Raw genomic sequence first — 16596 nt, 5'->3', positions numbered from 1 at the left:
TACTGTCATGGATAATATAACCCAATTTGAGAGTCATCCTGGATCCTGGCTGAAAAGGTCTGCAAGCTGGTGAGATCCACTTCACACGCCACTTCGTGATAGCTGGACTAAATGGACTCAGATAGCTGCCAATAACCTTAACACTTGCTATTAGGCTGCATTGGGGCCTTAAATCTTGATTTTGTCAAACTTTGGAATTTTCTCGGTCCAATATGGTATATAAATCATTGGAATCCGTCTCTGGATGCCAACGTAGGATTTAAACCTCTTTCCAACCTCAAGCCTTGCCAGGTTTACAAAGCTCAGTAGCTATCTAAAGTTGGTAACTCGCGTAAAGCTTCCAGGATTCCAAGGTTGTTGTCCAGGTGGCTGAATCAGCACACGCATAACCGCCCAGGCGGGTTTTCGATTTCTCCGCCTCGTGTACTTGCGTCAATCCATGCACGTATTGGGCAGCAATTTGAATGTTCTGATGCTTTAATCACTTCTCTTCGAAGGTCCGAGAGTTACTTGGAAGGTTGAATCTTTTCTGGGGCGATTGAACCAACGAGTCCCTCCTTCAAGTTGTGGGCCCTCACATACGTTCCAAGCCTACAATGAGTGAGTTAGTAATAGCTCCATTAACCTGTGATAAAATATTAATGTCAAGAAGAAGCTCAACTTAGGAGGAATGCACGGTAGGATGGATGTGTGCTCTTCCGATCGAATTGACTACATCGACCCACGCGAGTCTGCAGCAGCCAAACGGGCCGAATTACTGGATTTCAAGGAATATTAAGTCTATAGAATGCTCTAGACTTTTTGAAATCAAGATTATCCAGTACGCAAGGGATGTGATGTGTGATGTGAACGGATGAATCGACGATCGCCAGATGATATTGACGTCATAACCTCTTAAGCTCATCGGGGATCGGTAAATCAGTACGACCCCGATCTCAATTGATCTCAGAATTCACCCTTTGACTACTCCCGAAGTCGTAGATCGGTCTGTCTCCAATAGAGACAATGTCATCACCATCAAAGGTAGTCTTATACTGGCACCGAACCGACCTCCGTCTTCATGATTCTCCAGCCCTACACGCTGCACTCGCTCTAAACCCCTCAAGCTTCATTCCAGTCTGGACTTGGGATCCGCACTATGTCTATCGCTCCCGTGTAGGCCCGAATCGCTGGCGTTTCCTACTAGAATGTCAAAGCGATCTTTCGGAGTCTTACAAGAAGCTCAATGCAAATCAGAAGCTGTGGGTGGTACGTGAAGCGCCACAGACCGTTTTACCAAAGCTTTGGAAGGCTTGGGGGGTAACGCATTTGGTCTTTGAGAAGGATACAGATTCCTACGCGAAGGAGCGCGATGAGCAGGTATTGCAATTAGCAGAGAAAGCCGGAGTAGAGGTGATTGTGAGAATGGGAAGAAACCTGTTTGATCCCGATGAGCTGGTTGCGAAGAACGGAGGCAAGGCTACGATGAGTATGTCGCAGGTGGAGAAGGCTGCTGGGAAGATTAATTCTGGAAAACCCGAAAAACCGCTTGATGCGCCCGAGAGCATTCCTGATCCGTTGGGTTGGGAGGAGATGAAGCTGGATAGCATCACGCAGGACGATGTCGAAGCGGAACCCGACTTGAATGCGGAGCATCGGACTAGCAAGGATAAGCAGTATACGGGAATTATGGGCCCGAACAACGATTTCGGGGTACCAACGCTCGAAGAGATTGGCATTAAACCCTCGATTGTGACCACACCGCACCGGGGCGGCGAAACCGAGGCACTGAGGCTCTTGTCCAAATCTATCAAGAATGAGGAATATATTGGTCGATTCGAGAAACCCAATACTTCGCCTGCAGACTTTGAGCCACAGTCCACCACTCTGTTGTCGCCGCATCTTCATTTCGGGTCTCTATCCGTGCGCAAGTTCTGGTGGGACGTGCAAGACGTGCTGAACAAGCGCAAGGATCAAAAGAAGCCGGTATCGACGATCCCTACTAACCTTCCTGGTCAACTGCTTTTTCGGGATATGTACTTTGGTGCACAAGCAGCCGTGGGTCCAGCGTTCGCCACAACGTACGGTAATCCTGTTGTAAGGCTGGTCGACTGGCATTTGCAGTCCAGGAACCTGGACGGGGCTGCAGATGCCGATCTCGATGATATTAGAAGGTACACCGTCGATTCAGCCGACGCAGAAGAATGGTTCACTCGCTGGAAAGAAGGACGCACGGGATTTCCCTGGATCGACGCCTTGATGCGACAGCTGAGGCAGGAAGGGTGGATCCATCATCTCGGCAGGCATAGTGTCGCCTGTTTCTTGACGCGTGGAGGCTGCTACGTAAGCTGGGAACGGGGTGCAGAAGTATTCGAAGAACTTTTGATTGATCGTGAGTTGCCTCATATCTGCATAGCTACTCCACCCGCCAAAATACTTTTCCGTGTGGGGGTGCCTAGTACTGATTTTGGATAAAAATAGATGAGACAGCTTGCAACGTGGGAAACTGGATGTGGCTATCCTGTACAGCCTTCTTTGCACAGTTTTACCGCTGTTACTCACCGATTGCCTTTGGGAAGAAGTGGGATCCGGAGGGGCACTTTGTTCGGCGGTATTGTCCTGAGCTGAGCAAGTTTGATAAGAAGTACATCTATGAGCCTTGGAAAGCGCCTATTGCAGATCAGAAGAAGTGGGGATGTCGGGTTACGGGGGATGGAAGTGATTCCTCGGATGGACAGACTTATCCAAAACCGATGTTTGATTTTGATCAACGGAGGCAGATATGTCTGGATAGTATGAAGAATGCGTATGATGTTGGATTGCATGGAGAGGATAACAAAGTCATGAATGGCTCCTGGAGAAAGGAATTTGACAAAGATGAGAAGCCCAAGAAACGCCAGAAGACAGAAAAATGAATGATACATGAGAATACCATTCTGAGAGCATGACCAATGTTCCAGAAAGTGATAAAAGGCTCCTGGAGAACGGGTAAATGACCTCAGATTCGTGTCTCGTAACTCCGCATGCCCGATGTGATATACATTTCATACATTAAATAGTTTACCAGAAGAAAGAGTAAACAAAAATCAAGATCGTGGCGGCCGTCGCAACCGTATACTGGAGTTCGAACCAGGCAGCCTGACCACCGAAAGCAATCTTCTTGCTCTTAGTAGTCGGGTGGGCCACTCCAGTCTTAGGGTCGCGGTTCAAGAGGTCTTCACGCTCTGGCATCGAAGGGGGATCAATGGCGTAGGAGACCGGCGTCCAGAGAGAAGTGCAAATGAAAAGGAAAGTCAATGGCGGCCAGAAGGCATGTGTGATCAAACAGATGATAACGCCCTTGACACCACTCGCGACTGCGAAGCAACGGTAAGAGGAGATGACCACCGCGATGAGAGTGACATAAACGAATGCGAAGTGGAAGAGAGCCATGTAGTTGAATAGAATGACGCGCAAACGAACGAACAAGTTCTTGCGGGTCTTCGGGTCACGCTCATTGAGAGCAGAGCCGAGGGAACCGGTGGGCTTAAAGGCCTGGGTTTGACCACCAAGCCACTTCGGCAGCATAAAAGAGCGGACGATGCAAATGGCGATATAAGGCGACATCCACAGCTGGTAACGAGAACCTCGCTGGCCAGTGTTGTAACCTGCAGGGATGAACAGCGCAAACTCGCACAGACGGTTGCTAAGGGTCGCCGCGAAACAAGCCCAGATGAGCCAGTGGAGCTCATCCTGGTTGGCATAGCAAACAAGTTGCTTACCCCACAAGAGAATGATAGGGATAGCGAACAGAGAGGCCGTGAGGAGGAGAGTGTATAAGCTCAGGGTCGCATAGAGGAATCCAGAGAAACGTTGAGCGAAGCTCATCTGACGGACAGCATCGCCCCATAGACAGAACTTCAGCTTAAAGGCGGTATCCACAGTTCCAATAGCCCATCGAGTGCGCTGCTTCAGGTGACCGCCAAAGTCTTCTGGAACGGTACCAAACTGCAGCGGCTCGTGAATGTACGCGGTCTTCCATCCTTTGCCAAGCATCAAAGTTGAAGTTGCGACATCCTCTGCCAAGGAGCCAAGTGGGAAGTTACCAATCTCTTCCAAGGCCTCCCGACGCACAACATATCCCGAACCGGTACACCAAGCCACGCCAAGCGCATCCTTGATTGGTTCAATGACATGCACGAAGAAGTCGAGACTCTGTGCAAGGGGATCGGATGCAGGGGTATTGTAGAAGAGTTGCGGAGGGCATGCAAGGGCCATCTTGGGCTCCACCAACAAGTGGGGAAGCACCGCGCGAAGCCATTCTTGTTCGGGAATCTAGCAGGAGTTAGTTTCTAGGCGCCTGTGCTTGAATCGATTAAGCACTTACCATATCAGCATCTAACGCGGCCATAAACTGGCCCGCGCCGCCCGGCAAGGTATGCACTTGATCCAGACCGTAGTTTAAGTTACCCGCCTTGAAGTGGTGGGGTTTTCCCGGGACCTTCTCTCGGGCCATGTAGTAGATGTTCGGGTGGGTTGCAGTGAGCTGGTTGATCGATTCTTCCAAGCTTGCCGATTTCGCATCATCGAGCACAATTACCCGGAATCGGTCTTGCGGGTAATCTTGATCGAGGGTGCCCCGCACAGTGTCGAGGACTACCTCGTCATCCTCACCGCAGCAGGTCACGAAGACATCCACGGTCGGACAATCGTTTCCAGTCAACCGCAACTTCGCGCGACCGCGTTTCTTCAATGCCAGCATTGTCCAGCAATTGTGCATGAGAGAAGGAATGGCGACGGCGATTTCAATGGCGACAAAGACCCAGGCACCGGCGTAGTTGACCCTGGCGGCATTTTGTGCCTGGATGATACAGTAGATCCGCAATCCAAGATAGAAAAGATAAATGGCAGTGTTACCAAAGGTGAGGAAGGGGGTTAGGAAGAAGATCCATCGCTTCCATCCTTTCCAGATCTCTGCGTCGTCGCGATCATTGATGCGGGCAATGGATGAGGAACCTGTCTGCACCCACTCCTTGGCAAATCCTGGTGAGGCGGCGTTCACTAGCGGCGCCAAACTCTGGGCGCTTTGTTGAACTGGGGTATTTTGATACTTTTCCCACGAAACACGTTAGTTTCCCAGTTGACTGCGACCGGACGGACAGTTTGAGTATACATACCAACGTCGGTGATGTCGAACGAGAGTCATAAGGAGAGCCCGACCAAGCTTCGGGCACATCGGAGGTCCTAGGTGTCGGTTGTAGCCAGCCTGCCGAGCTGTACTCCGGTGGACTGTATCGGGGACTAGCCGTATGGCCGGCACGGAAAGGCATCCTCGGTCTTGGGGCGGGAAGGTCTTGAAATTGGAAATCGAAGTTGCTGGGACTGGTAGGCATGACACCTCGATAACCATTACTTCCTTGGAGGGTGGTCATCTCCTCTTCTTCCTGACCATATAGATTGGCCGTCTGCCCGCTCATGATGGGCGATCACGCCGAGAGTATCAAGAATGCGCTATCGATCTCAAGAATGGGGGATCAAGATAAGATGAGTGGTATGCAAAAGTTTGAAGATGGGGAATCTTGAGACAGTTTTGATTTTTTAAAAGTGAACGAATGTAGTCACAGCCTCTCAGAAGCTGGGGGGGAAGTGAAAGTGGAAGAAGAATCAAGAGGCCGGGAAGTAGGGACGAAAGGTCAATCTGCCTTATCATTTGCGCAGATCTAGGCAAAGAGGGAGGCTTAGGTGAAATCGTTGTATTTTGACCAATCGGGGAAACCCCATGACTGTTACGACAGTGGGATTACAAGTGTGATACGTGGGACCCTTGAATTTCCAATCACACATCGATCAAAATCGGTATAAATAGTAACTAATGTCACCCTATAGGAAAGATCCGCTTCCGTCATGATTGTCCGGTCTATCGAATCCAAACAAAAAAAACTTTTTTTCAAACAATTTCACGGGTTCCTGATCCACATCATTCGATTTTTTTTTTCGATCTTTTACTCGACCAATCCAATTTAGTTGCCTGGTCTGGATCCGTGGTCGCGTGAATTACTGTTTTACTTAATAATAAATCACTTTAATGAACAAGAGATTATTTTTATTATTATCGTTATTTTAAATTAGAATCATCTGGTTGCCCCAGCCACACTACGTACTCAGAAGATGAACGAATGATCTACGGAGTAACTGGATCAAAATGACGGGGTCCATGTGTTTATCTCAACCGCATTCAGAGTAGCGCATACGCAGGGGGCGAATGCGTGGCGTAATGTCTCCACTCTTCCCACTGTTTCCGCTATTTCCCTGCGCTAAGATGACTTGAAGTTACGCTGGTAAACTAACGGTATAGATTTCCCGCTTTAGTACCTGCCGCTAAACTCAATGCGGTCAAGGGCCCTGACATTGGGACTGGCCAATTAACCAGCCCATTAGTTGATCGCTGATAACAAGTCACATCCCGTTCAAAGGCCCGCGTTTTCTTTTTTTTTTTCGAGATTTTAGCCCTCTCCGTATCCTCAACACACCCAGCATGGCCCTCACATTACTCGTCAACGCGATCCTGCTCGCCATTCCATTAGGAGGCTCTGTGGGCACCCTGGTCGGTATCGACCGTCACCTCGCGGCAACCGGCCAAAAACCACTCTTCAGTAGCGACGGGTCCTCGGACGGAACTGGTGACAGTTCAGGAGGCAGCACGGGCGGTGGCTCCGGAGGCAGTGGCAGCATCACCAATAACGGCGTCACCAACGAACAATACTGTGAATCATCCTGGGGTATCTCTCCGCCATCAGATGGAGAGCAATACACACGTGAGTTTATCCTTTTTGTGGCTTCCCCAGCTTTGTGGTTATCCACATTCCGATCGATCGTCGGGAACACTGCTGATCTATCTCGTAGTCAATCCTAACCAGTGGGGCGTGACCGACTCGACAACTGGTGCATTGTGTATGAATGTAAGTCCTTGGTTTCGGACCCGTTGACAATAGGCCTCGCTAATCACTCCCAGGTCACTACCTTCCAAAATGAGACCTATGCGACCAAGACTACAGCACCGGACTGGTCAGTGACCTGGCAATTTGATCCCGGTCCCGAGACTCAACCCGTCCATGCATTCCCCAATATCCAAATCGAAGATGTCCTGCCTATGGCGCTTGATCAGATGGAGGAGATCGCCTTTGATCTCCACTGGACCTACGGCCTAGGCGATACCGTTGCGGCATCCACCGACGTAACCACCCTCGACAGTGAATCACTCCAATGCAATGTCGCCGTCGATATGTTCTTTGACACCGACAAGACCACCGCCAAGAACAGTACCGGTGCTGCATTCGAGGTCATGGTGTGGTTTGCACGATTTGGCAGTTCGACTGATCCTATCGGTCATTCGGCGGGTGTAGTTACAAACCATACCATCAATGGCACTATATTGTGAGTCGCTTCCGTCTTCGTTTCCTACGTCCTGTCTGCTGACTATTTCACAGCGAGCTTTACAGTGGCACAAATTCCAACAACCAGAATGTCCTAACATGGATTGCCTCGGAGGTGACGGAGGAATTTGAGGGTGATATCTACCCATTAATCACCGATCTCTACACTTTGTCAGGGATCAATTATCCCTCCAAAGCAGACTACATGGGCATCCTCCAATTTGGCACGGAAACATTTTCTGCGAACAGCAACGTTACATTTGGCGTTTCAGCGTTGTCCATCGACATTAAGAAGTCATGAGATGTTTGGGCATATGTATATATAGCATTTAATCTGTGCATTAATAACGAATTATTGAAACTTGACCACTGGAGCGATGTTGCCAAGGAAATACGCCTGCCCATATGGACAGTATGTAATCAATGTCCTTCAAAGGTTGCCACTAGTTGAAGGAACCTTTGATCAAATGACACCATGGAAGGATCTCTTAGTGACTTCCAAGAAGGAATTCTTTCAATGTTTACATTGAAGTTCCATGTGGCAGACTCGCGATATCCACTTGAATGGTACACTCGACCCCGAGATGACTCACCTTCCCAACCTTGGAAGTGCTATACAACCTCGAGCAGCCAAGGTCCATTTTCAACCATCAGAATAAATCAATCTCGCCCAGCATGGAGAGCGTTAAAGCTTACGAACTCTTGGTCTTCCCATCTTCCATCGACAGCGACAGTGATGGCGGGAATCCAGCCACAATCTTCCTCGGCGCAGAGAACTTAACCTCAGAAGAGATGCAATCACTCACTCAAAAGAGCGGCCATGAATGCGGTTTCGTTCTTCCTGCTCCTGAAGACTCCAACTGTCACTACAAAATGCGCTACTGGGTCCCAACTCAAGAAATGGAAATGTGCGGACATGCCACTGTTGGCGCCATCTGGCTTCTCCATCAGCTAGGCCTGTTAACCCCAGCTTCCGCCGAAAACCTCCGCATCTCCACATTATCAGGCATTGTGGAGGCCCAAGTCCTCCACGATTCATCCCCATCATCCTGTGAGGTCCTCGTGTCACAACCCACAGGCACCGTACATGATTTACGCCACAGCTACACCCTCGAAATCCTCTCCAGCCTCGGTCTCAAAGAAGAGGATCTCGCACCAGGATACAAAATCCAGAATGGATGCACATCTCGTGCGAAAACACTAATCCCACTGAAGAGTCACGACATTCTACAAACTCTCACCCCGGATCCAGAATCTATACGGCGCGTCTGTGATAGAGTGGGCTCGACAGGTCTATACCCCTATGTCGTTCTGGATTCTGGTGCACAACTCTTCGAGGCGCGTCAGTTTCCCAGATCGGCGGGGTATGTCGAGGATCCAGCTACGGGGATTGCGGCCGCAGCGTTGTTATTCGGGCTCGTGGAGAATGGAATTGTGGCTCGTGAAACGGAAAAACCTGTCCTTGTAAGACAGGGGTGGGCCATGGGAAAGCCATCGGAGATTCGGGTCTGTCTTAGACATGGTGGGGATGGGGTGGGGTGTTGGATTACTGGAAACGTGAACTGGCGAAGGGAACAGTTCGGGGAATAACCGTTGAAAGATCGGAGAATAGAATACATTAACCAATTCTGTCTGCTGTTGAAATTTCCAATTACTTGTTCTTCAGTCCTTGTTCTTTTTCCTTTGTTCGTTGGAAATGTGGATTTGTTGATTCGGAAGCTGCCGAGTTCCGACCGAGCAATCACATCGGGAGGCTTGACGTCCAGAGAACAGTGGATTCCTGTTCTATGATCGTGATATTCAGACCATCACTACCGCTAAATATCAATTGTGGCATTCCTACATGACCTGATTGATACGAGATCCTTAGACTGATTGTCAGTCACCTGTCACTAGATTTAGTCAGACGATCTTTACCTCTGATAGGTTATCGTGAGGGAGACCGGATCACCGACGGACTAAATTTGATTGAAAATGACTCTTGATTACCGGCAATTGAAGGAGAACTAGCTTATCAAGAGATACTTGACACTTTTCAGGGGTATTAGTGGCGCAGCAGCCGATGCTTGTTTATTTGCCGAGCGGCATCGGCATCGCTAAGCCCATTGTAGTCATACAATCGATCTCTGCAGCGACACAAACGAGATTGACCGTTGAATGTTGAGGCCTGTGCGCTCTAGTCAATTAGTAGTTTCTTGAATCTTGAATTCTATTGGATGACCCCGCTGCATGATTCCGTGCGATAGCTAGCTAGCTTGGCCTCCAGTCGAGCATATATAGGGGTAGGGAGTGACATTCGAAATCCTTCTGTATTGATTGTGTAGCGGTTTCAAGAATCTGAAATTTGATTTCCGAGTTGATCGTAAACACAATGTTGTCGAACCCGTTCATTCGGGGTCTCACGGCTCTCTCACTCGCCGTTACTGTTGCAGCTAAAGGTGGTCAACATCGCGTGAAAAGAGTAAGCGACACCAATGCAGGGGAGCTACATGACTTCCAAGTGTATCCACCTGTTTTGACTGCGTCGGCGAACGCAAATGGGAAAAACGAGTACGGATGCGTTGTCACGCAAACTCTTATGGACTATGATTTTGCAAATAGCTATGGCAGTCCTTACGTCGGTGAGTCTACTTTTACTGAACTTATTTAGAAAGTTGACAGTAGAGGAGAAAAGCTGACGGCACAGGATTCTATACGCCCCCGGACTGTGACTTCAACAGAGTGGTGATCGAGTTTACCTTGACATCCAAGGGCAGGTAAGCTTTCCTGCAGGCAGTAGCAGAGCTGATATACACAATCATTTACTCACAATCCCTCAGACAGTACGATCGCCTGGCTTTAATGTACTTCAATTCGACAGAGATCTGGCGAACATCTACCGCTGAGCCAACTACAGATGGAATCTATTACACATACACAAAGGAGATGCACCAATACCTATCGCTGTGGAAGGAACCCCAAAAGCTCATTTTTGACTTGGGAAACATCGTCAACTCGGAGTACACCGGAATCTTGAACACTACTTTGACGGCTACCTTCTTCACTGTCCCAGATACTCCTGCTGCTGCTGATAAGATTCTGCCGATTTCTCGCCTGCTTGGAGCCAGCAATGAAAGCAGTGTGGCTGTGCTGCCTAGTGAGAAAACTGCTGTCACTTACACTCTACCCCGGAATCTTAAGCGCGCAGTGATCAGCGTCTCTGCCTGTGGACAGGCCGATGAGGAGTTTTGGTATCAGAACACCTTCTCATCTGATGTCGATACCTTTGAGGATGTTTCTGGGGCTCTATATGGTGATGGACCGTGGCGAGAGGTGCAGGTGCTCATTGATGGGATGCTTGCTGGTGTTTCATGGCCATTCCCTGTCGTCTTCACCGGTGGTATGTTGTTGATTCTCTCTGGATTATCGTGACTCGGCTAATGTAGAACAGGTATCGTTCCAGGATTCTGGAGACCGATTGTGGGTATCGATGCATTCGATCTACGTGAGCATGAGATTGACATTACGCGTAAGCTTTCTACATTCTCAACCATGAAAAACGATGAGACCTGACGAAGACACAGCTTTTATTCCGTATCTCTCCGATGGAAAGCCTCACACCTTCGATCTTATCGTTGTCAGCATTAATGACCACGGCGGAGACTATGCAACCATTTTAAACTCTACCACTGACTCCTGGTATGTGACCGGCAAGATCTTCCTGTTCGAGGATGAGAAGGACCATATCACCACAGGCTCCATGCCGGTTATCAAAGACCCGCTCCCCTCTCTACAAATCACGCGTTCCATTACAACCAACTCTACCGGATCGAACGAGACGCTCACCGAGACTACCACTGCAAAGCGATCACTGCTCATCACTAGTCAACTGAAGACATCCAGCGGGGAGAAAGAGGTCTCTTGGAGCCAAGATATTTCGTACGAAAACTTCAACCAGCTTACAGATTACGGCTGGGTCCAAAGCACAACCCAGAAGACCACCGGAACCGATAAGACAGGATCGGGCATTGGATATTCTCTGTCATATGAGTACCCCTTCACCTGTGACTGGTGGTACTTTGAAACAGATGAAGAACTTGGGATTTTTGGCAACATCAGTCGATCGCTCACTTTCGATGTCTTGGGTCCAGCCGTGTTTCCCAATGGCGTCCAGGCGTCGATACTAGATACCGCGGCTGAAAAGAGTCAATCCGGGCTGTCAAAGGTCGAAGAAACTTTTGCCAGTGCTAGCCTTGGTTCAAGTTTGCGAACGTCACAATCGGCTACTGCATCCTACTTCAGTGATGACTCCTCTACGACCAATCCAAGCTATAGCTTTGGAAGCCTCAACCAGACAATGAGCTTCCAAGGTGTTGGAAGCGATGGAAGCGTCGAAATCTACAGTCGGGATGTCGCCGTGGTGAACAGCACTATTACTCACGATCAGACGCTGTTTGAAGTGGGATCCTCGAAATAAATCTCACCCTGGAGAATTACATGTAGATAGCAAGTCGAATTGTTGTTTCAACATCCGAAAGTTCTAGCAAGGACTGTTGCAATTAACTTATCGAGCTTTAATTCATGGGAGAGCTAGATCAATACACACATGATTGTTCCCTGCTCAAATGATTTCGCGACCTGTCTTTTGAGACACTGGCCGGTAATTTCTTTCCACGTCCATCCGTTTTTTCAAAAATGTGATCGATGGCTCTTTGTGCCTGTTAGCAACCGTAAATCTAACAATGACTCTAGAATTATACTTACGTACCGGATGTCCTTAGGATAGAAGTAGGAGAGCGCTACTTTGGAGTCGTGCGACTAGGATAAGAAAGAGTAAGTGCGCTATCAAGAAGTTGTGTTAAATTATCCTGGTTCGTAAGATGATGATAATGTAGGGATCACGTATACACATATGTACCTATTTCTTAGCCTACTTATTTCTTAGACATAATATATCACTAACCCCTTAATAACGTGAACACTAAACATTTGAAGCATCGCGTGTCAAGTAATAGTGAAAATTGAAAACCAGCCCTGAACCTGTATTCAGCGAGGTCTAGTAAGGAAACCATAGTAGCTATAGGGGCATCCTTCATTACCCTATAGATAATAATTCGCATAGTTGACTTTTAGCGAGCCGGTAAGACTTCGCATTCTAAGGGTTATATCGCGCGTGGATATTACCATTTATGGAGCTAGTCGTGTAATCACTGATAATTTATTCGTTAACATATATATATAGCTCTTAAAATGAAATGGTATTACTTGGAAATCCTTGCTTCTGGCACAATTTTTATTGGTATTCCATATTATGGTCTTATGTCTACAAAAGCAACAGGGACTATGATTCTTACCGCTTTTCCATACATATGTAATAAGATTTTTATTAGGAATTTGGGACTCGATACTTATCGTATTAGGAAGAGGGATCATCAGGGGCGCCTCTCTTAAACTCCGGAGTCCGCCGGGGCGTGCACCTAGTCCTCTTTCTCTTCCATGCTGGACCATCCATCACCTTAGCCCCTGTGGACGCCGCCTAGGTTGGTTGGATTTGCTGGCCACTTACGGCCACGCGTAACATCGGCATGGCGGGTTGAAAGCTATTTTTAATTTGTAAGAAAGCGTCGTAAGCTCATTGCCCAATGAAAGTACCGATTTCTGATTTGCCATTAAGGGCTGATGCTGCCAGCAAAGAGGATATGCCGATGCGTTTTACAGAAACTTAGTACTTTATCCATCTACGCCCCCTGTATTCACTCCCAGTCCCCGTCCAGCAAGAAAAGCTCCTGCATACTATGATCGATGGCCCGATGACAAGTCGCTACAGGGATATTGATGTACAGTCACATCCTGGCCATTTGTCGATTCAACTAACCCTTTTTGGACCCCGACAATATCCCTGTCATTTCTTGATCTATCTAGCCTTTAATTGGAAGCCGAGATTCCTTCGGCCACCTTAATAATATACAAGGCATAGCTATTTTGTTGAAAGCAGGTTCTGAAGTAAAACCTCACCTGAAGACTGAGAGCAGCTCTCTGTCAGACCGGCCTGCCATGGCTCCAAAGGACACCGAGGCCATAATTCTGGAAAAACAAACCAGTTTCTCAGTTGTGAAAATCACATTCTTAGGGCTCTATCGATATGCGATCACAATAGATATTGTGCTTCTTTTTATTTGTGCGGTCTCGGCCATTCTCGCTGGTGCTTGCCAGCCTGCACCAACTGTAAGTCCTTTTCCCCTCTTCTTGCATTTTGGGGCAGATTTATTAACAGTAGATGCAGCTAGTATTTAGTCGAATTGCCTAAATTCTTGTCCAAACCGAAATCACAACAGGGCATCAAGACTCTTCTAGCGCAATTGATCATTCTACCCTGTTCTTTCTCTACATTGCCATCAACCACTGGGTTCATCTATCTTGGCGCAAAGATTACGCGGCGCATAAAAGAGCACTGCATGGGATCTATCTTAATGCAGAATATAGCGCTGTTTGACGAGAAGGGCGCAGGGGAGATTGCTACTCAGCTTACCTCTGATGCCCACCTAGTTCAGGAAAGCCTGTCGCAAAAGCTTGCTCTCACCCTCAGCGCAGATGGGACTCTTGGCGCGACATTCATCATTCAATGTACAGCGGAAGATCACGTTTATGCTTATTTGGTGCATTGTCGTGGGCTTGATCCTCTTGCTTGGAGGCAACAAAATCGCTGCACGCTACAGCGGAAAAGCGTTGGCGGCATACTCGGCAGGCGGATCTCTGGCTGAGGAAGCTCTCAGTGCCATCCGATATACAACAGCCCTAGGCATGCAAAGAGATATCCTGACCCGGTATAGCTCGCAGATTAAAACCGCCGAGAAACATGGTTTCCGCCTAAAGAGCTTTATGGGTGCAATGGTTGGCTTTGCCGTCGGAATTTGCCGTCGGAATTGGGTATGTCAATGTTGCGTTGGCCTTTAGTAAGGCTTTCGATACTTTTCATTCGAAAATGCTACCTTTACTGCAGTTGTGACCATCACCCTGGCAATCAAGTCTGCTGCTTTTTCAGTCCTTGGAGTGGGGGCTAATGCAGGCGTCTTCGTGTCAGCCGTTGCTGCAGGAGAGCGTGTCTTTAGCCTGATCGACCACATCTCTCCAGTTGACTCATCTTCCGCAGACGGCCTTGTAATTGGTGATGATATTGTTGGCCAAATCGAATTCCAGGTTGTGAAGCACATATATCCATCTCGACCAAGCGTCATGGTCAAAGACAATCTGACCCTGACATTTCGACTTGGACAGATGACTGCCATCGTTGATCGTTTGGAGCCGGGAAAAGCACAATTGGACATCTTCTCGAGCGGTTTTACGATCCTGTCGTCGGTCAGATATTGCTGGACAACCTTGATATCCGCGATATTAATCTCAAGTCCCTGCGCCAACAGATTCGTCTGGTCAATTAAGAGCCCAGCCTTTTCAACACGACAGTGATGGAGAACATTGCATACGGCCTGGTCGGCACAAAGTTTGAAAATCAGACGCCGGAAAAGAGACAACAAACGATTGAGAATGCGGCACGACTAGCCGGCGCCCACGACTTTATCATGCAACTGCCAGATGGGTACCTTACTCGCGTTGGAGCTAGAGGATCTAAGCTGTCTGGCGCTCAGAAGCAGAGGATTGCCATTGCTCGAGCAATTATTGGGCAACCGAAGATTCTTGTCCTGGACGAAGCGACCTCGGCATTAGATACCACAACGGAGATTCAAGTCCAAAACACACTGAAGGCAATCAGAAGTACCTGCACCACAATTGTTATTGCACACAGAATGTCCACTATTCAAGGGGCTGATAACATCATCGTGCTGGACCGTGGGAGAATTGTTGAGCAAGGTAAACATGAACAGCTCATGCAGCTTCAGGGAAAATATTTCCTCCTGGCAGAGGCCCAAACTCACAGAGATAGCGCTATAATACTATTGACGAACAGGTCGAAGCTGATCTCACTGGAAGAAGACTCTCCATTAGCAAATAGTTGGATACACAGATTGCTGTGAATGGTGAGCTGCCAGCTAGCTGGTTGAAGACCTCCCCGGGTGATCTGATCGATAGATCGAACGGGGACTCATCTCTCGCTCTGGCTCGATTTGTTGCTTCTCTGAATCTAAAGGAGCTACCCATTATCTCACTGGGTTTGGTTTGCTCAATCATTGCTGGATTTGAAGGGCCAATTTCCGCCATCTTGTTTTGGGAAGGCTATTACAGCCATCGCTTTACCACTTAGTGAGGGCAGCCGCCTTCGCCACCGCGCAGGGCTCTGGTCGCTCATTTTCTTGGTCCTCGCTATAGTGGAATTTTTGGTATTCATAATTCAGGGAGTTGCCTTTGCCTACTGCTCCGAACGCCTTATATACCGCCTTATATACCAGGCACGTTATCGCGCTCTGGAGGCAATTCTCCGGCAGAAAATCTCTTTTTTTGAAAAGGAAGAAAGCAGCATCGGGGCCTTGACATCTCTTCTCTCGGTTGAGTCTACTAATCTGGCAGGGATTAGTGGAGCGACATTGGGGACGATACTGATTACAATTTCCACACTGGTCACCGCGTTTGTCGTGGGTTGTGCCTTTGGATGGATATTGGTCCTTGTCTGCTCTTCAGTCATACCGGTCCTTGTTGGTAGCGGGTTCTATGGTGTCTGGCTCTTCGCAAAGCTACAAGAACAAACTGATAGGGTTAGTAAAGAGACTGCTGCATACGCGATCGAGACAGTGACGCTTTCACGAGAGAGCAGGCTGTGCTGGCGTATTGCAGAGACTCGCGCTCGCTCGTGCCCTGGTGCAGCGGCCCGCCATTCTGTTACTGGTTGAGGCCACCTCAGCGGTCGACGCGAAGTCGGAGAAGCTCATTCAGGAGGCGTTAGACAGCGCGTCTGAAAGTCGTACAACTCTTACAATTGCGCATCGTCTGAGCACTGTGAAAAATGCGGATTTCATCTACGTACTGGATCAAGGCCGAATCATCGAGGCAGGTTCGCATGATGAACTAGTCGCTCGACGAGGGAAGTATTTTCACTTATACACTCGAGGTGAGGAGTAGAAAGGAGGGCCTACTAAACCTGAGTAAATCATTGGTATGTCAAAATAAATAAATAGATCTTGCTCTGATTTGATTGGTTTTTAATGCATTACCAAAGCATTCTAAAAGCATTTGGTCTTCCCATCTTCTGAATCGACGGAGCTCTGTTACGGAGTAA

General features: G+C 48.3%; 6 protein-coding genes across 6 annotated transcripts; 5 read left to right on the top strand and 1 right to left on the bottom strand.

Annotated features, from left to right (window-relative positions):
- Positions 1–981: 981 nt before the first annotated feature.
- N7520_006360 (uncharacterized protein) lies at positions 982–2894 on the top strand (the record flags this gene model as incomplete). The annotated part of the gene is made up of 2 exons (XM_057140294.1): positions 982–2371; positions 2461–2894. Coding segments are annotated over 2 exons (1824 nt in total), but the record flags the coding sequence as incomplete, so codon positions are not given.
- A 145-nt stretch (positions 2895–3039) lies between these two features.
- Positions 3040–5435, bottom strand: N7520_006359 (glycosyltransferase family 2 protein; the record flags this gene model as incomplete). The annotated part of the gene is made up of 3 exons (XM_057140293.1): positions 3040–4293; positions 4346–5068; positions 5136–5435. The coding sequence occupies 3 exons, from the start codon at positions 5433–5435 to the stop codon at positions 3040–3042; spliced, it is 2277 nt and encodes a 758-aa protein (XP_056994299.1).
- Positions 5436–6493: 1058 nt separating this feature from the next.
- Positions 6494–7692, top strand: N7520_006358 (glycoside hydrolase family 12 protein; the record flags this gene model as incomplete). Its single annotated transcript, XM_057140292.1, has 4 exons — positions 6494–6773; positions 6862–6917; positions 6971–7392; positions 7446–7692. The coding sequence occupies 4 exons, from the start codon at positions 6494–6496 to the stop codon at positions 7690–7692; spliced, it is 1005 nt and encodes a 334-aa protein (XP_056994298.1).
- A 374-nt stretch (positions 7693–8066) lies between these two features.
- N7520_006357 (PhzF family phenazine biosynthesis protein) lies at positions 8067–8981 on the top strand (the record flags this gene model as incomplete). Its single annotated transcript, XM_057140291.1, has 1 exon — positions 8067–8981. One exon carries the CDS (start codon positions 8067–8069, stop codon positions 8979–8981), a length of 915 nt encoding a protein of 304 aa, XP_056994297.1.
- Positions 8982–9762: 781 nt separating this feature from the next.
- On the top strand, positions 9763–11847 carry N7520_006356 (uncharacterized protein; the record flags this gene model as incomplete). The annotated part of the gene is made up of 5 exons (XM_057140290.1): positions 9763–10012; positions 10078–10147; positions 10211–10770; positions 10822–10899; positions 10955–11847. The coding sequence occupies 5 exons, from the start codon at positions 9763–9765 to the stop codon at positions 11845–11847; spliced, it is 1851 nt and encodes a 616-aa protein (XP_056994296.1).
- Positions 11848–13961: 2114 nt separating this feature from the next.
- On the top strand, positions 13962–16439 carry N7520_006355 (leptomycin B resistance protein pmd1; the record flags this gene model as incomplete). The annotated part of the gene is made up of 4 exons (XM_057140289.1): positions 13962–14297; positions 14397–14706; positions 14832–15236; positions 16135–16439. 4 exons carry the CDS (start codon positions 13962–13964, stop codon positions 16437–16439), a joined length of 1356 nt encoding a protein of 451 aa, XP_056994295.1.
- Between the last annotated feature and the right edge of the window lie 157 nt (positions 16440–16596).

The sequence above is a fragment of the Penicillium odoratum genome (genome assembly GCF_028828045.1).
Source record: "Penicillium odoratum strain IBT 22623 chromosome Unknown utg000005l_segment0_segment0, whole genome shotgun sequence".
NCBI classification, from domain to species: Eukaryota; Fungi; Ascomycota; class Eurotiomycetes; order Eurotiales; family Aspergillaceae; genus Penicillium; species Penicillium odoratum.
Note: the sequence above shows the minus strand (reverse complement) of the source record. Positions and strands in the feature narration are given on the sequence as shown.